Source organism: Lissotriton helveticus, chromosome 3_2, assembly GCF_964261635.1.
Source record: "Lissotriton helveticus chromosome 3_2, aLisHel1.1, whole genome shotgun sequence".
NCBI classification, from domain to species: domain Eukaryota; kingdom Metazoa; phylum Chordata; class Amphibia; order Caudata; family Salamandridae; genus Lissotriton; species Lissotriton helveticus.
In genome coordinates this window covers 215,982,621-216,009,130 of record NC_136062.1, presented here as the reverse complement: position 1 = coordinate 216,009,130, position 26,510 = coordinate 215,982,621, and the positions used below count along the sequence as shown (strand labels likewise).

The window sequence follows — 26,510 nt, the reverse complement described above, 5'->3', positions numbered from 1 at the left end:
AAGTAGAGGGGTGAATAATAGAGACAGCATTAAAATCCACCTGCCTGGTAATCATACCTTAAGTCTTCTAAGGATATGTTTGTTATATCTTCCAGCTGACCAAACCGAACAGAGGGTGCAGAACTATCAACTTTCATGCAAGCTCTCAACTCAGAGAGTAACATCTGGAGAATGGAGTAGCCATTTTTCACAACTAAGTTTTCCAGCTAATTTACCCCTATTCGCCAGAACCCTTTAACTCCTGGTCCGTTTTGGGCCTCGCCTACAGACTGTCGAGGGCTTTGGGTCAGCACATTGCCCCTGAATGGAGAGCTTATAGTCTGTCTCCTGTTCAGTGCGCCTGTTTAGTTGACTTTCCCCCTATTCTTGGTCTTCTGCAGCCCTGGCTCATAGTTTCTTTTCCATTGTTTTTATGAGATGAGTTATAACCTTCCACTGTCAACATCAAGGAACATTTTTTTTCATTTCTCTGTCTCTCTCTTGCTGTCCTTCACTAACTGGTGTACCCCTTGCTTGTCCAGTGCTGCCCAGCTCCTACTACATTCTTTCTTTTTATAATTTTAAAAATATTTTTTCAGTAATTGATGCCATATTGGCCCACAGCTTAGCACTGTTACTTGGCCGCTTTCTTTCTCCCTTGTTCATTGCTTCCCGCCCTTCCACTTCCTGACTGTGCTTTATTTCTAAATTAAAAAACAATCTTCTGGGCCATGAACCTGCACATTGCTTCCAGGTTCCTTGCTTCCTTTTCTTTGTGCACCATGGTACTCATGCTATTTTTTAGGTTTCGCCCTGCTCCGCCCACGGCGAAACCTCATGATCCTACATATCGACTTTGGTTCCGCCTCTGTCTCTCATTGGCTAGCTCCATAAATGGAGGCTAGCCATTGGGAGACAGAGGCTGTCAATCACGCTTTCTGGTGAAAACGCGATTCGGGGGCGTTTCTGGGACTTTTTTTAAGTCCCGCCCCTTTGTCCCGGGCCGCTATCATTGGCTGCCGGCCCGGGACACCCCCGTGACGTCATTCCCCGGGCCGCGCTGTGATTGGCTGGCCGGCCCGGGACCTGACTTGTTTTTCATTTTCCTCTGCTCCCAATGAACAGGGCCGTATTTTACTGTAAGCATCGCGCGAAACCGGGCTCTTGCATATAATATATGTTTACTTTCTAGCTTGTTAACCGAAGATACACATATTCTCAGAGGAGTTCCGTTTCTAGTGGCAGCGCGTTCTTCCCTGACAGCCCACTAACTCCCTCCCTCTCGCCTGCTCTACCCTTAAGTTTCGGTTTCCATTCTCGCCCGTTCTCGGTGACCGTCACTCCCTGCTAAGATGGCCGAGATGTCGGGCTCGCTGTTGGACCTCTCCGAGGAGTTTACCTGTTCCATCTGCCTGGGCACTTTCGAGAGCCCGGTCACCACTCCCTGCGGACACAATTTTTGCCGTGTCTGCCTGGAGGTGATCTGGGCCACGGAGGCGCAGGAGGGCTGGAAATGTCCTCAGTGCCGCACTGGCTTCGCAACTAAACCGGAGCTCCGCAAGAACACCGTGCTGGATACCGTGGTGCAGCAGTACCTGCTGGACGTGAACCGGCGCGAGCAGGAGCAGCAGGCGCAGCCGGAGCCGGAGGAGGAAGAGGAGTCCTGTCCGGACGGGGCCGTGCCCTGTGACTCCTGCCTCAAGGTGGCCGCCGTCCGGACGTGTGTAACCTGCATCGCCTCCTTCTGCCAGGAGCACCTGCAGCCTCACCTGGGGAGCCAGGCGTTCGCTCACCACCAGCTGCACAGCCCGCTGGGGAGCTCCGAGCTGGGCCTCCGTACCTGCAAAGATCACAAGAAGCTCCTCGAGTACTTCTGCTAGGAGCACGGAAAGTGCCTCTGCTGCTACTGCTTGGTCGACCACAAGGCCTGCAAAACACACACCGTGCCAGAGGCCAAGCTCAAAAGAGAGGTGAGTACCGAGCCCCACACGACAAGAGGGGGCACCCGAATAAGCCTAGCACCTTGTATTGTAGAACTTGTATAGCGTTTACCTCCCTCGTGTGGGTCGCTGAAGCACTTCGAGATTGCAAGTTACAGCATGTGATGTGCGGTTGTCTAGGTGTTGTTTATGGTCTGCCTTAACAACACAGCTGCCCCCAGACATTGTGAGCTCTTGTTAGCCTGGGGGTCCTTACTGGCTCACCCGTGGTTGAAGGGTCTCTCAGACAGGTCAGTTTTGACATGCATGTAAATGTCAGGATTGACACTCCTTAATTCGGTGTGTGCTGTTATATTTTCCGACATGCACGTTTGGGGCAACCAGCCCCTTCCTTTGCATGACACATGCAATGTCTCCGCCCCTGCGGATTGACACTTGTATCACCGACAAGTACTATTTCGGGGCAGTACCATTATTACAGAGGTTGGCATCTGCAGTCGAAGCATGTTTGGATGATGACACGCTCAGGGGTACAAAAAAGACAAGCAACTGTGCGCCAGAACAGTTATAGCTGTGGAAAACGGTGTTTCTGTCGACAAAGAAAACTGCTCTAACTCATCCAAAGGCGAAACCGTTGCATTGTAAATGCTTGTTTTTTTATCTATCATTTTAAAATTGACATTTCCGAATGGTAAATTATACTTTAAAAAGAATATTCCGAAATGGTTCTGGGTGCATCAAGATGAACGCACACGCCTTGGCCATCTTGGATTCCTTTCTCTCATAAAGGATAAACATTTCAAGGTGGCTGTCTACGCGTGCGCATATGTGCACATGCATCATGTTGCACGAGCAGCCATTTTGGATTTGTTTTAATTTTTGCTAATGGCAATGGTTGTGTTTCCTCAAACAGAAAGCCGTTCTCTTACTGCATGGAAAGCAGTGTTGGCAAATTTGAAATCTGGTATCCAACGAACAGACTCCCATGTCCACCCCTCAAATTAATTTCATATTTCCCTATAGTAATTCCGCACTAACCCTTTTTTGGTTGCGGAGTAACGTGCTACTCACGAAAAGCACTTCAACGCCTCACCAGGAGTAGTAAGCGCTTTATAAATAGAATTACAATGGCAATGGGTCTCCAAGGAAACCAATAAACAGCATGCCCCTCGCTCTGTCGCCATCACAGTGCCGCTCTGGTTCACCACAATATGCTGTGTATATGTACTAGCAGCAGAGGCACAACTAGAGCCACATTTCGGGGGGGGGGGCTAAGAATAAATTTCGGGGGGGCTGAACCTTTAATCAGTAGGCAGAGTGGAGCTGCAGGGCCTCCAACAAGGGGTGAAACAACAGCAAGGCCTAATGAGAATTTGCCTAGCCTTGGTGCTGGTAAGTTCCATTTCTATTAAGGACTCGGACGCGAGGATTATGCCTTCTTTCTTACGCTTTATTTTCCACAGCAGCAAGAAAAAATGTATAAACAACTACATTTCCCATGAACACTTGGGGAAAAAACAAATTCGAACGTGAGTCCTTCAACAATGTCCATGAACTGGCAGCTCCCATCATGCCCTGGAGCCTCTTCCTCTTTCTTCGCGCGAAGCCTCAACACCAGTCACTTCACGCATCCTGTTTGGAACCTTCATTTCCTGCAAAAGAGTACACCGTCAGAAACCTGACCTTCCCAACAGACCGTCTCACGTTACATGGAAGTAAAACATAATACGAGGTAACAGCAGCAATAGCAACCGAAGCATCATGAATGAGTTACTTGCGGTGCATACGGGGAGGGTCCACTTCTTGGAAGTCCCTTGGGGGGATAATCCTCGCCTCCGAGTCCTTAATAGAATTGGAACTTACCAGCACCAAGGCTAGGCAAATTCTCATTCTATGTCAGGACCGGAGGCTTCGGATTATGCCAGTTCAAAGCTTATCGACAACCAGCCGAGCTACTTCTATCACTGGCTTGAAATAGAATCTCTTGAATGTGGAGTCCGAGGACCAATCGGCCGCTCTCATGAAATCTTCCAAGCGAGCTCCGAGGGCAAAAGCTTTGGAGGCCATAGCTCCTCTCGCTGAATGCGCACCAAACTGTTTGGTGTCAATCCCCGCCTCCTGCATTATCCAACGCACCCATCTGGCGATCGTTGGGGAAGTAACAGCCTTGGACGGTTTCCGTAGGGCAATTAGAAGTTGTCTTTCACCCGGAGGGCGAGTATCATCAGTCATTTCCTCATAAGCACGGAGGCACTGCACTACACACACTTTAGGGGAATCCGGAAAAGCCGGGTATGAAATAACCCTAGAAAGGGACTTGGTTCTCCTACTTACAGAAAATGAAACTCCATCCGGAGAAAAAACTCTAGCCGTGACATCAAGGGCACGCACATCGGAGACCCGTCTGCAAGATACCAGACATAACAACATCGCCAACTTAGCAGTCAGCTCCTTCCGAGATAGAAACCTGTTCGGTTGCCAATCAAGGAACAAATTCAACACCCTGTTGACGTCCCACAGAGCGGAGTATCGGGGCTCAGGCGGCAATGAGAGGCGAATCCCTCTCAAGAGTCTACAAACCAAAGGGTGCTCACCAATCGGAGAGCCTTGCACCAGATCGTGTCCCGCTGAAATCGCAGATCTGAAGGTATTGATCGACTGGTAGGCCCGACCCTCCTGCGCCAGTTCAGCTAAAAAGTTAAGGACGTGGACTACATCCGCCCCCACGGGATTGCAACCCCGTCGCACACACCAGCGATTCCATCTGTGCCATGCAGATCGATAGCGCTTGGTCGTGCTGTCGGCCCAGGCTTTAGAAAGCAAATCCTCTGCTTTTCCCGAAAGTCCCGGGAGCATCCAACGACGCCTGAGAGCCTCCAGGCTACCAGCCTCAGAGAGCCCTCCAGGACTAGTCGGTGAGGAATTCCTTCCGGATTGAGGAGAATGGGGGAGTAGGATTGGAAAATCCCAAGAAACTTCCAGAAGAACTGGAAACCAAACTTGTGACCTCCACCATGGTGTAATCATCACCACCTGCGCCGACTGGCGACGCAGCAGCGCCGACACACGTGTTATCATTGAAAATGGGGGAAACGCATACCCCTGCTCGCTCGACCAGTCCTGGAGGAACGCATCCGTCGCCTCCGCCGCTGGGTCGGGGCGCCAACTGAAATACCGTGGAAGTTGATGGTCCAGGCGGGACGCGAACAGGTCCACCGAGAAGGGACCCCATCGGTCCGAGAGCCTGAGGAACAGAAGAGGATCTAACTTCCATACACTGGCATCCAAGAGGTGCCGGGAGTGCCAATCGGCCACCACGTTCTGACGTCCCGGCAGGTACTCCGCCGTGACCGACACCTGATGGTCCAGGCAAAAGTGCCAAAAGTCCCTCGCGAGGTCCGCAAGCATCTTGGATCTTGTGCCTCCGAGATGGTTGATATACCGGACCGCCGAGACATTGTCCATCCTGAGGAGGACACAGGACTGCACCCTGTCCTTGGTCCAACACTGAACCGCAAAGGAGCCCGCCAGAAGCTCCAAACAGTTGATATGCAACGACTGTTCGGAAGCGGACCAGGTGCCTCCTGTTGAAAAATCCCCGCACCTGGCTCCCCAGCCTAACCGACTGCCGTCTGACTCTATGACGATGTCCGGGGCGGACCCAAAAATCGCATGACCATTCCAGGCCTCCATGTGCGTGAGCCACCATCTCATTTCGTCTCTCACATCGTCCGACAACAGAATCTGCTGAGAGTATGTCAGCCCTCTCCTGAGATGATACGTCTTCCAATGTTGCATGGCCCGGTAGTGGAGAGGGCCGGGAAAAATAGCCTGAATCGAAGATGACAACAGGCCCACCAATCGAGCAAGGTGCCGCAAGGATATCAACGATTTCGCCAGAACCTGACGCAACTCGTGCCTTATCTTTGCCATCTTCCTGGCGGGAAGACTCAGAGTTGATAACACTGAGTCTATGTTGAAACCGAGAAAGGTTGCGTATTGCGCGGGGACCAGAAGGGACTTCTTCTCGTTGATAACGAAGCCCAAGCCCTGAAGCAGGTCGATCGCAGACTGCAATTGAGACAGCAGACGGCGCGGGCACTGGTCCATGAACAGCATGTCGTCCAAATACACTATCATTCTGACACCCCGGGCCCTCAAGGCCTCCACCGCCGGATGCAATACCTTTGTGAAGCACCATGGCGCCGAGGATAGCCCGAAAGGTAGCGTGGTGAACTCGTAAACCTGACCGTCCCACCTGAACTGGAGGAAACGACGGTGAGGCGGGAAAATTGGGACCACCAAGTAAGCGTCTTTTAAGTCGAGCCTGACCATCCAATCGGACGAGCGCAACACATCCCGCAGGAGGTGGATCCCCCCCATCTTGAAATGGCGGTACACCAGCCATTCGTTGAAATCCTTTAAATTGATCACCGGGCGACGGCCTCCGTCGACCTTGTCGACCAAGAAGAGGTTGCTCAGAAAACCGGCCGGGTGTTCGCATGCGCGACAAATCGCCCCTTTGTGGAGGAGGGCAGATACCTCTTCGCTCACCAAAGCTGCATCCCGCTGCGAAAAGGAAATGGGGCGCGGACGCTGTAGCTGGCACGGACGGCCATGGAACTCCAACTGGAAGCCCTGAACCGTCTGCAGCACCCAGGCGTCGCTGGTAAGGGAAGTCCACGCTGGGAGAAACTGCGCTAGGCGCCCCCCTACTCGCAAGCTCGCAGAAGGTAGCACACTCACCTCGTCCACCACCTTGCTGTTGGCCTCGCTGACCACCACTCTCCTCGGAACTTCTGCCCTCTTGTGGGGTAGAAATTGTTGAACCGGGCATTGTCCTGAAACTGCCCGCGTCCGGAGCCTTGTCCTCTGTCTGAGCTGTTGCCCCTACCGAACGAGCGGCCCCTGCCTCGTCCGGCCCTGTCAAAAACACGAGGGGCGAAGACCTTTTTAATGTTGGACTGAGCTCGGTCTAAGGAGGTAAAAGTGGCCACGAATTTACCAAGCTCCTTGATGAAAGGATCTCCAAAAAGACCACCCTGTGCCACAGCACCCGCCTCCGACGAGGCGAGATCACCCAACTTAGGGTCGACCTTGATTAAGAGGGACCGCCTCCTCTCAGTAGAGAGGGCACAGTTTGCATTGCCAAGAAAAATGACGGCGCGCTGCGCCCAATTTGAAAGAACCTCGGGGGAAATCAAGTCTCCAGACACCTTGGCCTCCTCAGCCATGTCTAAAATCTTCGTCAAGGGACCCACTGCATCAAGCAGTTTATCCTGGCACGTACGCCAGGACCTGTCTATACCCTTGCGAGGGTCCTTGACAAATTTGGCCAGGAAAGTCGCCATCTTCGGGTCAATATCTGGCGTCATGGCTACCTTACCCTCCAAGGACGGACGAGGGCATTCCGCTCTAAGGCGGCTACGGGCATCCTTATCCACAGGCCTCCTGAGGCGATTCGCGACATACTGGGCCACTTTCTCACCTGGGACCCACTCTGAGGACCTGGGGTGGACAATGTCGTCCGGGTCCAGCATGTCAGAGGGGCCCGCGGAGGAGGAAGGCTGAGAGGGCAACCAAGATCTAGACGAACAAGCCTCCTCCTCCGAATAAGGAGAATCATCATCCTGATGCGGGTCAGGGGACATAGTACGCGGAGAAGGCGGAGGCGCCTCCGCGGGGGGGGGGGGCTGGAAGCGGGAGGGACCCTTCCATTGCCTTAAACGCACTCTTCACCCTCTCGAAAGCCGTAGAATCAACCCCCTCCGTACAAGGCTTTTTAGGGGGAGGGAGGGGCGGTGAAGCTACAGGATCAGGTCCCGAAGCAGGGGAGGGCGCGGGGATAAGGGCCGCAAGCTTCGCGTACGCCTCATCCAACCGTGCCGAGAGACGCTGCTCAAGGGGGCTCATCGCCTGGTCTACTGCCCTATAAATAGTCGTCGACCGCTTGATAAAAATCATCGTCCAAAGGGACGTGGTTTAGAGGGTCTTCCTCTGTATACTGTTCTGACTCCCTCTGCATGGTGAGTTAAATTAGGCTCTACAGGATAGGGAGGTACGGACAGGCAATAATTGAAAAAGCTCAAAGGGTACTATATGGTCTGGGAGAGCCCAGGATATGGGTGGCTTACAGCACACAATTATGGGGTGACCCTTGGGGACGCTGCAGCCCACACAATATCAGGGCGCCACCCGGTAGAGCGCCCCCGCGCCGAGCACCGGCGCAATTACGATCCCGCAGGATGTCAAAGAACCGAAATACAACCCACACAGGGCGTCTTAATAGTGGGGATACCTAAATTGCGACCCAAAGGGTGTTAAAACCGGGTGGCCAGGTGCAGGGTACAGTCTGCGCAAACGCGCCGAAAAACGCCTCAGAAAACGCTCCAGGTGCACCTGCCAACAGAACGACACACTGCCCCCTAGCGGCGAGAACGCCGCACCGCACACTACTGGGATACCAGATCGCGTGAGGAGCGCAAAAGCGTCCCGCGATCGACAGGGAACCTGCGAGGGGAGAAAAACAAAGCAGCGCCTGCATATAGACAAACGCCAAGCTCACAGACTCCCAAACCCCAGAAGTGAAAGGAAAAACGACTTAACTTGCTGCTGAGCAGCGAAGAAAGAGGAAGAGGCTCCAGGGCATGATGGGAGCTGCCAGTTCATGGACATTGTTGAAGGACTCATGTTCGAATTTGTTTTTTCCCAAGTGTTCATGGGAAATGTAGTTGTTTATACATTTTTTCTTGCTGCTGTGGAAAATAAAGCGTAAGAAAGAAGGCATAATCCGAAGCCTCCGGTCCTGACATAGAATTAGCATTCAAATGGTCTTTTAAAGACCTGTGAAACGTTCGGGTGTGGCTGTGTGTGTGCCCAGGATCTGTCTCATCCCGGGCTGCCACACACGACGGGGGGTTGGGGGGGGCTGAAGCCCGGTGAGTTCAATGCGTGTTGCGCGCCTGACTAGCAGGACAGGCACGTTCCCAATTACTACCGCTGACTCAAGAAAACAACTGTTTTGTGCTGAAATGATGTCGAGAGACCGCAAAAAAATATAATCATTCTTTTGCAGCGAAAAGCCCTAGAGGGGGAAGGTTACTGATTTGTATTTTCTAGCTTCGTACATTAAAAAAACCCTGTGAATTATTCAAGTCTAAACTCTGCAATGCTGGTATTCGTTAATTTATAAAAGAAAAAACAATAAACGCACAATCCAAGGTAGTTTTAATAGCCGGAACCGAAATTCCTGCCACAAAATAGTTGCTCTGTCTGCATTGGTTCCTGAAGGCCGAGGCAGGATGGGTCTGTCTCCTGCAGAGCCTCGCAGGGAGGGACGTGCACGCCGTCACAGCGGCTCCAGGAAGGGGGGATACTTACACTTATGATTTATTTTGCATTCAATTTTAACATGCAGTGTGTCAGACGGACATATCACGTGTAGCATGGACATTGGAAGGAGGTCGTCGGGTCTCAGCACACGTAGGATGTCAACAGGTTGCACGGGTGCGCTGTAATGGCTTTTCGAGAAAGGTCGACTATCAGGCGGTCATCACCCAGGTCAATCTGTAATTAATAAAATGTCACAGAGGCATTTCTTTTCCTGGCCCGGCGAGATTCAAAGGCGTGCTCTTTGTTCCTGCTTTGACAGTGGCCTTAGCGGAGACGTGCAAATTGCCTGTCAGATGCGCAAGTGCGTTATCATTCCGAGGTGCGCTCTGCCACTTGGGCTGTAGGGGGGGGCGGGGGGGGGGAGGGAGGGCTCGCACGCAGCTGCAGAGCTGACTGCCGAGAACTCACCTGGCTGGGGATAAAAGTGGTGTGTGCCTGCGTCACGGCCAGAGATGCCCTGCGTCTTCCTCGAGCCGTCTTACAGCTTGATGCATCAAACAAAAATCCGCTCTCAAAGGCGCAGATTCTCAGAATCTGCCTCTTTGCGACCGGTATTTTTGCATTTGGGATGCATCATTGGGAAATCGCTAAATTACGATTATTTGCATTTAAGGAATCTCAAAGATTCCTTAAATGCAATGCTTGAAAGTTTCAAAAATAGCGAATTCGCTAATAGGGCACGCAAATTACCATGGAGTACAACTTCATGGGAATTTGCAAAAACTTTGAAAAATGCATTAAAGTGCACTAAGGGCATGTGTGTGCGCAACATATGTGCACAGATCAATTTCAGGGGTGCAACAGGGTGTCCTTTGGACACCCCTGCATCCTTGAAATCGCAAACTCAATTTGCGATTCGCTAATTGCGATTCGCAATTTGAGATTGTCTTCCCATTCATTCCTATGGGCCTCTAGGCCCATAGGAATGAATGGGGAGGTATTCCTTAATTGCGACTCGTAATTTGCGAGTCGCAATTAAGGAATTCTAAGAAATCGCTATTTTTTTTTAGTGATTTCTTGATGCATTCCATTTTGCTATTCCTTAATAGCGAATAGGTATTTTTCGCTATTAAGGAATCGCAAAATGGGTTGTTGATGCATCTGGGGGTTAGAGTATTGAAAGGGGACAGGTGTTCTGACGAGATGGCGCATAGCTGAGCCTTATGCGAGTAAACTCAGAGACGTGCACATTTATCTGTAAAAAGTTGTTAGCCGAGGCCATATATTGGGTGCTACAGGTAATTGTGGAGATATATACCCCCAGACAGATTAATGTTGAATTTTAAATCAAAGACAAAAAGATTTACTCTTGTAATTACTTTTTTTGCTTTTGTATTAACAAAATAGGACAACCTAATCATCCCCGGGGAATTCGGTTTAACTACATGTTTTCTTAAAAAATATCCCTTGGGGAATTATTTATGTCACAACTAAGTTTAACTTTCTCATGCTCACAATTATGATCCAATTTGTTTACTTACAATACAAAAAAGTTATCTTCACGGATGTATTCAAATGTTTTACTACATTTATCTCATTATATTTAGTTCATTATACAAAACATTCAAATTGTTTTGACACAAGCATTATATACAAAATATATACAGATAGCAAAACGGACACCACCAAAACAATTCCTACAACTTTATCTTCATTTTCTCAAGGGGTTGATGGGAGTGTAATCACCCTATTTCCTCTTAGGGCAATGCTGATAAAATCTAACAGTCCATTAGAACAAGTATTCAAATATTTATACAGATGAATTGTCATTAAAGATCTTTCAAGGAAATAAGGGTGCGTTGTCGACGTTTCGGTCTTTATATGGCCAAAAAGGTCCACAGGACCATCTTCAGGACTCTGCATTGCACAGGGAATGACGGCTCCTGTAAACACTTGCTTCCTTCTTAATAAACCTCAAAACCATTCCTGGCAGACTATATATCCAATACGACTCACAACAAACTCGATTAATCTCATTATTTCTTCATTCGTTCAGTAAAGCGTCCAACACTCCTGTTTGATCCACGTTTGAAACTCATAAATAAGTTGACTTAAATTTGTAGTGAGTCGTTTTTGGATATATAGGTTTCCCGGAATGGTTTTGTATAATGAACTAAATATAATGTGATACATGAAGTAAAAATATTTGAATACATCTGTGAATATCACTTTTTTGTATTGTAAGTAAACCTATTGGATCATAATTGTGACCATGAGAAATTGTTTTGATTTTTAGCAGTACCTAACATAAATTGTATGCATTGTTATACAGTCCGGATTTCCTGATTTGTCAATGCAGCGCTTGCCATAGATGTCACTGGGTTGTTGAATAGAATCTTAGTGCAATAACAAACCCCTCTTTTAATAAATCCATGTCCCACCCACAGGGACTTTCAAACTATCGCCCCCCATCTCCAGCGTCCTATACTTGAGCTTGGTATGAAATGTGAGATCACCGGGCTATTGCACAGCTTTGGAGACATAATCAAAGTGAACATGTAGAGTGCGGGAAGGTTTCGCTTTGTATTCATCTGAGTAGTATTTGCAGATTGTTTCTATTTTTTTTTTAGAATGAATGTACCATAATCCCTTGCATCATGGGGATGTGCGCTGCAGTTGACCTGTCTGTTGCAGAATGGCAAACAGAAATTTTCTAATCTGTCTATGTTCTAAACATTTTTTATTTGCTCATCTAGGACACTCCCGGGCTAACATGATACCCCACAAGCAGCCACGGCAAATGAAAGGAGGGGTCTCCGATGATGCCATTGCCTTTGGAGAGATGACTGATCATGAAACGACAGGCGAGTCCCAGCCCACTCCTCCTCCGTTGCCAAAGAAAACCATTACTAGAGCCAACACCGAACCGGCAGCCAAAGACCCACAGAAGGGATCGAAAGAGAACAGCCTGGTTGTGGCCAATCCCACCTATGACCTAGACCCTAACTGGGACACTGGCAGTGCTTGCTCCTCTCTCAGCTCAGATATGAAAGTGCTGGACAATGAGTCTGGGGACTCCCTGGACAGACCCACCATGAAAGACCGGGCAAGTGCTTCCGTAGGCAACAGTGTCTCCAGTCTTTCGGCACTCACAGTTAAAGAAAGAGGCTCCAATAGCATGGATTCGCTCACTACGAAGCACCTCGCTCCTGGCAAGCATGGGCGCAGCATCCAGAAGCCCCAGCGGCAAGCGCTGTACCGTGGAATAGAGAATCGGGAGGAAGTGGTGGCTAAGATCCGGAGCCTTCATACAGACTCACTGAAGAAACTAGCCATCCGGTGTGAAGACCTCTTCATGGCCGGGCAGAAGGACCAGCTGCGGTTCGGAGTAGACAGCTGGTCAGACTTCCGGCTGGCCAGTGACCAGCCATGCTGCGAAGCGGGCGACGCCATCTACTATACAGCCACCTACGCAAAAGACCCACTCAACAATTATGCTGTGAAGGTAAGCAAGGACATTTGGAGGGGATATTTGTACTTTTTAATGTGGTGCATTGAGCAAACTAGAGAAGCTTATTTGTAAATCGACTGCATCCTTAAGGATGCAGTTGTATTTGTGATCATCTAAGCAGTAGAATAATCAACCACATAGAATATGCTTAGTTATTATAATCAACATCAGGTACATGGTACAAAAAAGCATTCACCGGAGTGATCAGGAGGTATCAGGTACATTTTCAGAATCTGGTCTTCCCTCCTTGCAGTTCTGTAGAAGAAGGGATCAATATAAACCGGTATTTATCCTGCAGCTTGGTCTTCCCGCCCACCCTTGTTCAATGTACTATGTCAACAAGTAGTAAGAGATCGCTGCTAATTAAGCTCAGGTAAGCAACCCTGGACACAATCTCAACATCTTCTGGCAGCCAGTAGGAGAGAGGTAATACCACAGTTTCATCACCCAACAAACTGATGTAGCTGTGGTGTTTTGGCATCCCCACTGGCACACCAACAAGGAACTGGCGGATGCTTGCCAAGATGAATTTCCTTTGTAAAAGTGAGGGGGCACAGTATCTTCCAGAATAATGAGGTATAGAAGTCTTGAACCCAGCTTCAAAGTGGGAGGACCCATAATATATATAGTCCATCCACAAACAGTTGCCGAAATGAAGATGAGAGATTTAATTCTACCTGTAATCTTTGTGTTTTTTCATCATTTCAAGACATCTGGCAGCCAGGTCTCCAGATCCTTAAAAGCACTTTTGTTTTCTAACAAGTCATGTTTATCCCCCACACCGAGCATGCCCAGTACTAACTCATGCACTCTCCGTGTATTGTATGGCCTGACATTTAAGGTGAAAAATTATGTTAGGGAACAAACTATACTCTTAATTATAAGAACAGTGGTTCAGACCAATCATGAAACGGTTGTACAGGTAGGTCATTTGTTAAGTTATAACAACCCACCTTTCTGTGCTTGGATACTGAATTGGGATCTGTGAAAAGAATGACGAACTTTTGGTGAAAAGAGGCCTGGAGTCACTCATCTAGTAAGAGCTCGAGTCTCTCCTTCTCCCTCTCCCCCTATCCCTCTCTCCCCCTATCCCTCTCTCCCCCCTTCTCCCCCTCTCTCCCCCCTTCTCCCCCTCTCCCTCTCTCCCCCTTTCTCCCTCTCCCTCCCTCTCCCTCCGTCCCGCCCCTTCTCTCCCTCTCCCTCCCTCCCTCTCCCCCCCTCCCTCCCTCCCTCCCTCTCCCCCCCTCTCTCTCCCGCCCCTTGAAAATTGCAGCCACAAAAACATTTCGGCACAGATAACATTTGCATCATGTATTTAGTGTATTTTTGCACCCGCTTTAACTCTTGTGCTAAAAGCTAGAGGTAAATGGATGGGCAACATTGGAATACATTTAATTTTCTGTCAGCTCCTTTTCAGAGTTGCTTAAACACGGAACAATTTTGTTTGCACCTAATTTAGAACTATGATGTGGGTCTTAAAGAGCTCCCTGGGGAGTAGGTTTTGTGATAGGTCTGGCCTGTGCTACAATGGGGCTGGTTTGCATAGTGTTTAGTATGGATTGACATCAATTTATTGGAAGGTCATGGTGTGATGTGTCTTTGCATGCATATAACTTTTGCTGCATGTTTCTAGGTGAGTTAGTCACACAAGTTTAAAAAAATCTTGTTTCACAAGTGTGACTGGTTGCCCATTGCGGAGCCGTAAATATTCCAGAGAAATTGTGGTTGTGTCGGTGTGCACGAAGGAGTGATTAACATTATCTCTTGTCACGGTTAGCGCTGGTTTTAGGAGGAGTGGGTTGGAATGATTCAAAGCATCACTTACCAAATATTAAGCTTTGGTGTCTTGTGTGCTTTAGGCTGTGCTTGGAGTGCCTGATTCCTAGGTTGAGGTTGTTGGGATGTCTGGGTGGTGAGTTGTGCTTTTGAGGAGTGTGTCTTTGTCAGTTAAAACACTGTAGAGCTGCGCTGTGAGGAAGAGTGGGGTCTCCTGCATAATCTGCTCTTTCTGCTTCTTTGAGTTGTGGATTGTGTTATTTGGAGGTATCACTTTACCAACTATATGGTTCTGTTGTCGATGCGTTGTTATGTTTTCTGTTGGGGCTGTGAGCCTTATTTAAGTATCTGCACCTCAGGAGACCAGGAGTGTTTCTTTGTTAGGGACATCAAATCTATTACATTCACTTGTCACATCATATTGTACTACACGAAGTTCAACTAATGCATTACATTATATTAGAGTGTGTGTGTGTGAGAACCAAAATAATAGCTGTTCGATACTTTGCCATCCTTTTCACAAGAGGAGAAGGCAGATGAATTATTCTGGGGACCAAACAAACTGCTACAAGCCGGTCTGCTGTGATCTGAACTCCGTTTTTAGGGCTTTTGCATTGTTTTCCTGGCGGCAGCCTATAAAACGGGAAGTGAGGTCACCAAGACCGGACAAGGTATTCCCTATCTAAAATCATCAAATATAAAATAAAGTCTCCATAGAACTGGGTACCCAAACACTAGACGAGGTTCCAGTACCAATTACAATTCACCAGGTTGTGTGCAAAAGATTCTCTTAGGATGGTGTCTATATCACTGGTGGGCAAGAAGCCCTGGAACACAGTACACCCACATGAAGTTACCCAAATAATTGGGCCTAAGTAGCACCAGCACTCTAGGTAAGCCAATAAGGCCTAGACTAAGTTTTCCAAGGGATTCTCCATCACATGGTGCTCCATATGAGGAATCCATAGTGACGTGTACTTGGTACATGTGTACCACCACCCTTCTATCTTGCTTGTTTTATTACCTATCGCCTTGCACCCACATATTCCCCTACCTCTACCTGTCACCCCGTCACTGTCTACCTCTGCTGAGAACATTCATTCCGCACTGGTACCGCCTCGAAGCAACCGGATAAGAAGGCCCGACTCCTGAGGTGGGGGGTACTCCACTCTCTAAGCAGAAGCAATGCGCGCCAAGGTACTGGAAAAGGTATATGGGGTGATAGGAAGAAGGCTGATCAGGTGGACATGTCTACCACCACCGCTGTTGAGTATCTTTCGTACAGCGACCGTGCCAGGAGGGGAAGTCCTAGCAGGGAAGGGAGATTGGTGGAAATGGTAGAAGTGATGGGAAGAACAGGGAAAAAACTGTGGGGACGAGCTTCAGGACTCACATGAATTCCCTTTTCTTTTTGCTTCGTCATTTTATAGTAAGAGCGAGGAGGGTAGCGAGGAGGGTAGCGGGGGGCTGGACACAGGCTTTTTGATGACCCTACAATTGTAGGTGAGCAAAGGGCATAGGTACATAAGGAGACCTGTCCGGGCAGCCCGCCCCTCCACTTCTTGGATCCAACGGAGTCGTCGTCATTTCGCCGTGCGCTGGGAGCTCGTTTGTGAAGTGCTTCTCATTACAGCTCAGACTGATCATCAGTAGCTGTAATGGGTACCGCAAACCCCTTCCGCTACATGCTTTTATCTGGACAGATAGTTTCATATGCTGGAAGAGTAAGAACCCTTTGGTGGCAATAATAGCCATTCTCGTCCTTTGTCTCCTACCTTCCAGATGCATTAATCTCTGTTCCTTCATTACTAGAGGATAAAGACACACATCTGTTCCTTCGCTGGATTTATTGCGGCTAATCAGCTTAGAATGGTTTCCGAAATGTATCGCATTGTGAATTAATCTCTTTGCTTTTCCTGGCTGCTTTGTAACGGAATAGCGCTGAACACTGTCAGATGTGTAAATGCTGGCGGTATTACACCAAATCTCGTGCACCAGACCTGTCACTATCTCCTGTCTGCATCCCCCCTGCCTCTGTGAACGTGCGCCAAGCAGGACAGGCGCACGCGGCTTGAGGCAGCCCCTAAGCCGATCACTTTCTGTAATCATTTATAGTTTTAGTTGACTCAAAAGGCTTTTGATTTTGTAACTCATCACAATCCTTTGCATTATTCTGGGCCTTCTCCTAGGGGCTCATAGTAGTGTGTGAGGGCCAGGGTCACAATCTAGTTTACAGTGATGGAAACATCTCAGGTAGAATGTTGTATCCTGATTCTACAGTACACAGCACTACATTGTGTTATCCAGGTCTAGTGCAGATATTGTGATAGAGAAAATGTTTATTTTTACAACCAAATGTTTTTGACTTTCAAAGAGATTAGCCACATTCACAAATCTTTCGCATTCCCAATCTAGTATGCAGGGCATGTCATCAACAAGCTTGGTACATGTATTTACCATGAGCCCCAACCGAACTATCCCCCCCCCTCCTTGAGTTGTGCCTATATGTGCCCAGTCTGACCCCTGGGTATTCGTGGGTTCCTAGTTATCTACAGCTGTCTTAGTCTCCTACTACACTTGTCAGCCTTATTCTTGGCATTCTTGTCTGTGCTGTTCCTCCTCTGGGTTTCCCAGTGGTGGGAATCCCGCCTCGTCATTATCTTGCCTATCGGCTACTAGTTCACTGACTAGATTCTCCAAAGCTCTGTCCCTATCTATCGTTCCTATCCCTCGGTTAGCCTCCCTAAGTAGTAGTCCACCTTCCGTCGATTTCTCCAGCTCCCTTTTCCAGGAAAGTATTCTAGACGATTGAATTGCAGCATGGCAAGAGAGATTCTAGTCTGATATGGGACCAGTGGTCACCAATAGATTGGGAATGGGGACTGCAGTTAGAGATTGTCGGCCAAGGTATAGTGAATGGGAGGGAAAATGTGGATTACCAGCATAGGGGCAAGGGAAGAAGTGGAGGTTTGTGGGAGATTTCAGGATGGTGAGGTGAAGGGGAGGTTGCGAGTAAATCTTTAGATGGGGTTGGGCAGCCGAGTGTTAAGACTGTAGTAAGATGTTGCTGAAAGAGATGAGTCTTCTTTTCTTTCTGGAACTGAAGGGAGGGTGTGTGTGGTTCCATCTCTTGTTAGCGCATCAGGAAAATGGCTGGCATCTTGTTTTCTCTTGCCAGCCTTTTCTGGTTTCAGGTGTGGTAATGCTGCCGCTGCACATCTGTCCTCCAGAGACCAAAGGGGTAGATGTATCAAGATTCCAATGTGCGATTTCTAAATATCGATTTTTAAGGAATCGCTGTTTAGAAATCGCAAAATGGAATGTATGTAGGACATTGCTTTTTTTAGCGATTTCTTAGTCTTCCTTATTTGCGAATTCGCATTTTGCGAATTCGCAATTAAGGAATAATTTCCAATGCATTCCGAATGATAGCGAAATAATTCTCAAATTGCGAATTTGCAATTTGCTAATCGCAATTTGTGAATTATTTCAAGGGTGCAGGGGTGTCTCAAAGACACCCTGCTGCACCCCTGAAATTTACATGTGTGTGCATGTGGCGCACATACATGCCCTGTGGGCATGTATGTGCGTCACATGCCACCCTCACAAATGCCAAATAGGGCATTTTTAAAAGAAATCGCAAATTACCACCAACTAAAAGTTGGTGGTAATTTGCGATTTCTTAAACAAAATTCGCAAACTTTAAAAGCTACTTACATCGCATTTAAGGAATCTCAAAATTTGCGATTCCTTAAATGCTTAAGCAAAATAAGGAATCGCAAATTTTAGCGATTCCTTATTTTGCGAAATTTTCATACATGTGAAAACATGCTAAAAAGCCTTTTGCGATTCGTAAAGGCCGAAATCCTGCGAATTTCGGCCTTTGCGAATCGCAAAAGGCTTGATACATTTAGGCCTTAGTCTTGTCACAACGCATGGTGGCGTGCAGCGCTGGACTGCTTTGTAGATAATGCAGAGCGTCTGGAATGAGATGCAGGTCAGCAGCTTGCAAGCAGTAAAGGCGAGGACTTCTCTGAGGGTCAATGTGATCGAGTCATACTCTTGAAGACATTTGGCGAGATTGACTGGGGCATTCTTTTGTAGATGAATCTCGGCGATACCGATCAGCAAGACGCTTGCATCTGAATCAGTGGGATACATACAAAAAGCATCAGGATTTATTGCTGAGTGTCCTGTGGCTTGCAGGACTTGACACCAATGTAAAAGAGATATTTTAGGCTTTAAAATGGATACAGAATGGATTCCTAGATCTTTTTTTGAGCTAGTCGGGGCAGGATTTCCTCTATTCTATTTCTAGTTTAAGCTTTGCTGCATTGTAGTTTGGCTTATGTGGTGAACCACCAGAATTCATTTGTATTTAGGAATGGCTTGAGCTCTGTATGCTTTTTCAATAAGCATGTCTTGAACTTTTTTACAGTCGGACAGTAAAGCTTTTTCATAAGATTCTTTGATGGTAGTATTTTAAGTAAGTTGTAGTTGCGTAGGGAGACCTCCTTAAATCCTTATTGCTTTGTGTTCCTTAGCTCTGATTTTTGGCTAATCAAGTTGGTGAGACGTTTCTTTAAAATGTGCACTTGAACTGATGCATTTTCTTTAAAAAATGTTTGCTTTGACAAAGTGTTCTTTACAAGATTTACTTTTTACACCAGGTGCTATTTTAGCAACACAAACACAGTATACTTCGGTGATTCTTTCACGAAAAAATAAGTCTGTGTTAAAAAGCAACTCAAAAATAAAGTTAGAATTGCAGTTTGCTTGGAGATTGTTTCTCTGAGGCTTGGCTAGAAAATGAATGCTCTTTTTGCCTGAAAGGACACGTGTGACCTCATGCTTGCAGGAAGTGACCAGGGCTTTGCTTTGTTATGTGAAGTGACTAATCCGGTGCTGATACGACTCTCTGGCAGGAAGTGTCTGCGATCGAATTGTCTGTGACATTGCTGTGTGTCACACAATGACTGTGCCTGCTTGCCTTATGCTAAACCACGGTAAGGCCTGTGGGTATGGGGCAGGTTACCACGTTCCAGACACGGCCCAGAGTCCATTTAGCTGCGCCGAGATAGTACACAGCAGTTTCTCAATCATAAACATCCTTTGCTCCTGTGACCATAAAAGAACGGAATCTTAGTGACTTCGCCAGAGAACCATCCCTTGACGCGCTCTGGGATGTAGAGATGCTCTGATAAACATTGACCCATCGACATTACACATTCTTTGGCATTGCAACACTCTTGTCTGCACTTCGGAACCTCCATCTCACAAATGTAATCTTTGTGTAACTAGCCCATGGACTCTCCAGTAGGGGATTCCCGTCCAACCTGCAATGCGAAACTTCAGCCCTCATCCTCCTGGACCTGTCAACCGCCTTCGACACGGTCTGCCACCGCACACTACGAACACACCTACAAGAAGCCGGAATCCAGGAGAAGGCCCTGGACTGGACCACGTCCTTCCTCTCCGGCAGAACCCAGAGCGTCCGCCTCCCACCCTTCCGATCCAAAGCCACCGACATCATCTTTGGCGTCCCCCAGGGCTCATCCCTCAGCCCGACCCTGTTCAATGTCTACATGGCCCCCCTCGCACAAGTAGCCCGCCAGCACAACCTGAACATCATCTCCTACGCCGACGACACCCAGCTCCTCCTCTCCCTCACCAAGGACCCGCACGCCGCCAAAACCAACCTACACGAGGGAATGAAGGCCGTCGCCGAATGGATGAGGAGCAGCTGCCTGAAACTGAACTCGGACAAGACAGAAGTCCTAATTCTCGGCCCCACCCCTTCTGCCTGGGATGACTCCTGGTGGCCGATCACACTGGGAGCAGCACCGACACCCACTGACCACGCACGCAACCTAGGATTCATCCTCGACTCTTCCCTCTCCATGGCGAAGCAGATCAACGCCGTCTCCTCCTCCTGCTACAACACCCTCCGCATGCTTCGCAGGATCTACAAGTGGATCCCGTCCGAAACCAGAAGAATGGTTACTCAAGCCCTCGTCAGCAGCAGGCTGGACTATGACAACGCACTCTATGCTGGAATCCCGACCAAACACCTACAACGACTGCAACGCATCCAGAACGCCTCTGCCCGCCTGATCGTCAACATCCCTCGACGCAGCCGCATCACCTCCCACCTAAGAGACCTGCACTGGCTCCCCGTAAACAAGAGGATCACTTTCAACCTCTTCACCCACACACACACACAAAGCACTCCACAATACCGGACCAGCCTACCTGAACAATAGACTCAACTTCTACACCCCCGCCTGACAACTCCGCTCCGCCAGCCTCGCCCTCACCCCCTTCCTGCACATCCTACGAACAACCTCCGGCGGCAGATCCTTCTCCTTCCTCGCCGCCAAGACCTGGAACACCCTCCCCACCCACCTGCGGCAGACCCAGGACCTGCTCATTTTCAGGAAGCTCCACAAGACCTGGCTCTTCGAGCAGTAGCAGCGGCCGCTTCCCTCAGCGCCTTGAGGCCCGCACGGGTAAGTAGTGCGCTTTACAAATGCTATGATTGATTGATGCTCTATTGCTATCTCGCACTAGAAACTTGTTTTCCCTTTTGCCCCGCTTCTTGTGGTTTCTCTTGCTCTCTCTTTCTCTCAGTGGCTTTCTCTGCCCTATCTGTGGCTCTGCCTCTTTCTCGGTCCCTAGCCCCTCTCTCTCTCTTGCTGCGCCCACTTGATCTCTCTCCCCACCCATTTAGCTTTTGTCTCGGTCAGCCTCCTGTATTTGTGAAAATCTATCTGGTGTTTCCCTCTCTGCTTCCTTTTGCTTTCTCTGTTTTCTCGCTTCTTCAATTTCTTTTTCTCCTCCTTTCTTCCGTCATTTAGTGGCTCAACTCAGATATTTTAGTTCTCTAGAACATTTTCCAAATTCTGTGCTTTTCCCATCCTTCTGCACTTTCATTTTCCTTTCCCCCATTTTTCTTACCATTATTTTATTCTTTTTCCTATTTATTATGAAAAGCTCTCCCAACCTGCCTCTGGTTGTGGAGGCGTGCATTTCCTGGAAGCTGCATCACTTAATCCGCATCCATGGATGGATTTGTGTGGGAAGACTATTTCCGTTGTGAATACATTCCTGAAGTCAGTCATCAGGGCCTTAGGAACTTGCATTTATGCCTTCTTGGAAAATTCGAAGTACTTCCCCTCGGAGCTTGAGCCACACAGGGTTGGGCAGGAAAACACAGGACACAGTTTGCTTTGTATTTCTTGAAAACCAGAAGTTTTGCAATAATTTAAATTGTGTATTAAAAAAGATTTTTTTTTGTGCTAGAGAACGTAATTATACACACCTTGACTCCTCCAACTTTACGAAGAAATCAATTTTCAGACAAAATGCATTTACACGTTTAAAACAGCAGTATAAAGATGAGATTGAGCAGTGAGAGAGAGAAACTTGTTTATTTAGACGATGGTCTTTTAAACAATACAAAGCAAAACTCAATCAGAATCCAAAAAGTACGAACAGACAAAATTCTACTACATCATAAAGAGTTAAAATTCAATACATATTAAAAAAGAAGGTTAAAAGAGGGTGGCACCCTCAGACATACAGTTCATTAAACCCAAATTTTATGGAAGTTCTCACATATCTAGAGGAATTAAAAAACAGATTTAGACTTTATAAAAAGGCTTAAAAAGACTTAAAATCAGTGTCCCTCTTTCGATAGCTCCCTTCCAAAATCTTTTATGGCCTTCAGGAATTTACCCAATCCAATTGCAATTTCTAACGAATGCATATCTGTAAGTAAGCATATCGCCGGGGCACGTGAAATTATCTTATGTGATAGGAATATAGGACATAAAAACAATTTCCTTAAATCATGTACAAATGTGCAATCAAGCAATATGTGCAACATATCATTTCTTAGGCCACGCCCACAGTTGCCATTACCTTCTGGGCCTATCAGTACGGACTTTAGTTTCCTGTCTATCTTCCAGGGGGGATTGAGCAGTGATCTGTGCAAGCAAGAGTAGAAATCCAAGGTGCTCTTGAGCAGGCTAGTTTACTTGGCTCATAACTTAAGCACGAGAGGTGATGGTTGATAATTGATCATACTTTATTTTTAGAGGGCACTGAAGAACCCTCCAGATAGGTAGCCTCGGCAGACTGAAGTGTTAGGCCTTAATTTGCACAAGAGCCATAGCGATAATTATTGAGCTGGGATGCAAGTTTGGAGCCGTCCTGAAGAGGCTCCTACTTTGATGCCAAGGTCATCTCTAGAGTCTGGGAGAAATGGGAAATTGGCCTGATTGCCGCAAAAGGAATACACATTCAGTTCTCCACCTATCACTGCATTCTACAGACTCAACCTGGTTTATGCCAGAACACCACCAAATGGGAAAGTTTTAAAGGCCTCAGAGCCATGTTCAAGGATAGATGCATATACTGAAATAGAAACGTAATTGTTGATTAACATGGCTAAGTGTATGCCTATTATAAAAATGACACATTCTGAATTACCATCTGATGCATTTTATGTTGCTTGATTCTTTTTTTTATATTTACCATTGTCTATTTTTTTGTTCCAGATTTGTAAAAGTAAGGCTAAAGAGTCCCAGAGGCAGTATTACCACAGCTTGGCCGTGCGTCAAAGTCTGTCTGTAAATTTTAACATACAGCAAGACTGCGGGCATTTCCTGGCTGACGTGCCTGTTCGTCTGCTCCCATGGGAAGATCCAAATTCCCCAGATGAGGAGGAAGAAGAAGAGGCGGGCAAGGAAGAAACGGGGAAAGAAAATGGAGGCAAGAAGAAACAAGATTCCACTCCCAGCACTGCAAAGTCCCAAAAAGGCAACATTTGCAACCAAGGAACCATAAGCAAGCAACGCAGTCGAGTTGTAGTCATCACCCGAGAAGTCCCGTACCAGACTGTGGCTGAGTTTGTAGAGGAGGCCAGGACCAGGCACACCAAAAACCCTGACTTATACGAGAGGCAGGTGTGCCTTCTGCTCTTGCAACTGTGCTCAGGACTCGAGCACTTGAAACCGTACCATGTAACGCACTGCGACCTTCGTTTGGAGAACCTATTGCTGGTGCAATTCCGGCCAGGGGGTGGGCTCCTTAACTTTAAACCTGTAGAGGTCAACCCCAACTCTACTTGCCCAGCCCGACTACTGGTCAGCAACTTTTCACAAGCCAAGCAGAAGAGCCGTATAATGGACTCTGAAGTGCTCCGGGACCAGTCCCGCCTGGCGCCCGAGATCATCACTGGAACTCAGTACAAAAAGTGCGATGAGTTCCAAACAGGTATACTGATCTATGAAATGCTTCACCTGCCCAACCCCTTCGAGGAGAACCCAGAACTGAAAGAGAAGGAGTACACCCGTGCTGATCTTCCGCCCATTCCCCACCGTTCCCTTTACTCTCGGGGACTCCAGCAGCTCGCCAGCTGTTTGCTGAACCCTAACCCATCAGAACGCATTCTCATTTCATATGCCAAGGACATGCTTCGTTGCCTACTCTGGGGTCCACGCGAGGATGTTCTTCTGGCACTTAGTGCAGTCTCTGGCTCCACACAACGAGATGCCGTGCTCCAGAACTGGCTGGACATCAAACGGACGCTACTGATGATCAAGTTTGCAGAGAAGTCCTTGGACAAGGAGAGCGGGGTGGGCCTGGAGGACTGGTTATGCTCTCAGTATTTGGCCTTTGCCACTATTGAGTCCCTCAGACGCATAGTGAGGCTCATGCACCAACATTAGACCTTGTTACCAGTGAATAATGCTTAAAACCCTTGCCCCCAAAATGCACCCTCGTGTTCCTTCATCAGCTTCCTATGGTTCCCACCAAACTCAGGGGCTTGAAAAGTGAGCGAGTGAATGTCTGCGTGTGAATGAGGTTTGTCTGCTCCTGAGGTCATCTTCCATGAGTGAAAAAAGTCCAGGTTTAAATCCTGAAACTTCCTGAAGTGCCATCTCAAGTGGTATTCGCACATTGATATGAACTGCTTTCATTTCGCACACCTAAATCCTCGTAGCCCAATCGAACAAATACCCTTTGTTGCTAGCTTCTGTGTTTTCCCAGCCCGTTCTCTTTGCAGCGGTGATTTTTAAATCTCAGAGAGGACACCTCAAGTACAGGCGATGGCATTTGGCACCTGAGATTTTGGTTGAGGCCAGAAGGTACATATGTGTCCGCAGCAACGTTCATAGATAGGACAATCTTGTCTGGGTGGCTCTTGGGACACCGAGGAAAATCCAGTGTTGTAAGATTCTAGCAGCTGGTTGACGTGGGTTTGGAGGTGTTACTGGCGGAATGTCCCACAACCTGTAGGAGGGAAGGAAGATGCAAAGAAGACACAAGGACCCTACAGACTTGAGATGAGATTGGGTGCTGGATACGCAGGCAACCCCAAGACAAAGTACAAACAGTGTGCACCAGTATACATTGGTAATGCTATGGTAGTGTATAACATGCTTTTAGTTACATGAGCATATGAAAGATAATGGGAAATAGAACCAGCCCCTGGGCAGAGGTAAAAAGATTGGTACTGCAAAATGCAGAAGGTGCTGGAAAAAGAGAAGAACATGCAGGTATTGGAAGACCTCAGTCGTCCCCAGTAGGGTATTAAGAGACATGGGGTTGGTCCTCTGGGTCCCCAACAGCAGTGTGATGTAAGAAGCAGGATAGGTCCAGTTAGGAAGCCATTTTATGGTAAAGGGTAACAAAAGGCTGCTATGTGATTGGCTGGCCGCAGGGGGAAGTTGAGGGACGTATGCTGGGAGGCTGTGGTTTTAGGCATGAGTGGTGAGACACACATTGTAAGCTTGCGCTTCACTCCTATGGATATATGTGCAATTGTTGTATTCCTTTATGATTTTTATTAAGAATCTGTATATTACAGTGTTTAAAGTTACAATATTGAATTTTAAACAATGCTAACTTTGCAATACCGCCTCCCCAACCTCTTAATGGCACATAAATACCCACACATCTGTTGCCTCGCTTTGTGCAGAAGTGTTTCATCTGTGTTTAGAAGCGGAAGCTGGTATTTTCACTGAAACAGTTTCTCATCTGCTGGCTCCTTGGGAGAACCAGGGTTGTCAGAAAAAGGTAAAGATTCCACTTTAAGCCTATAACAGCAGAGCCCATCATGGCTGGTGTGTGGCCCTGGGCCCTTCCTTTGTCTCTGTGCCACATGTCGGTGTTGCTGCCACAATGTTCTGCAGTCCAAACTGGCAATAGCAGTATTATGTAAGAATGACAAGGTGTGTGGCTGGTAGTGCTTAGTTGTGAATGATGTAATTCTCTTCCGAATGTATGGCGTTCAACGCCAATTCTGATTGTGAGACGGGCACGATTCGCTGGCAGTGAAGGTGCCGGGCAGCTCCTGAAGAAGGTTTGCTTCACAATGCTCCACCTTCACTCTGATACGTGTTCTGTTCATGCCACTGCCGCCTATTTATTTTTTACAAATAAAGTTAAAAATGAGTATTTCTGGGAAGCTTGACTTGATGAAATATCTCCTGGCACTTTGAAAATTCAACTCGACCAAGGTGGTTATGGCATGCTGCTACTGCCAGGCAAACGTCTTATGTTAAAACATTTCTAATTGTGGTTTGTTAATGTTACCTGGCAAAATATGAATAAAGTGCACTTATAAATATTATATATGGTCACCAGATCCAGTCACCATTGGAGAAGTCCAGTGAAATGCTCACGTCAGACTGACCCATACAACACCACAAATACATGCCTAGCTGTCACGTTTAGTCCAATCACTTTACAAGCCCAAGTACTCAAAGTTGTAAAGGGTATACACAGATGTAGACAGCAAAATCCATTCCAGGTAGATGTTCTTGTTTTATTGTCACTATAATGATTTAAATCACCCCGGTATAATTTCAAAGCCTGCATGTAGCAGCTACAGCTATGAGAATGATTTCTGAATTACAGCTCTGATGGCAGGCCTCCCACGACATAGCTCCAGCCTTTTAAGT

At 47.6% G+C, this 26,510-nt stretch overlaps 1 protein-coding gene and 1 pseudogene across 2 annotated transcripts in view; both read left to right on the top strand.

The window, feature by feature from the left end:
* PEAK1 (pseudopodium enriched atypical kinase 1) overlaps positions 1-26,179 on the top strand; it is a 720,838-nt gene extending 694,659 nt beyond the window's left edge. For both annotated transcript variants that reach the window (XM_078685075.1, XM_078685076.1), the window contains 2 exons: positions 12,008-12,756; positions 23,100-26,179. In XM_078685075.1, coding sequence (XP_078541201.1) covers positions 12,008-12,756; positions 23,100-24,272 — 1,922 coding nt within the window. In that variant the 3' untranslated portion in view covers positions 24,273-26,179. The remainder of the gene's footprint in view (positions 1-12,007; positions 12,757-23,099) is intronic.
* Positions 1,341-5,879, top strand: LOC144826399 (E3 ubiquitin/ISG15 ligase TRIM25 pseudogene; annotated as a pseudogene).
* Positions 26,180-26,510: the final 331 nt, after the last annotated feature.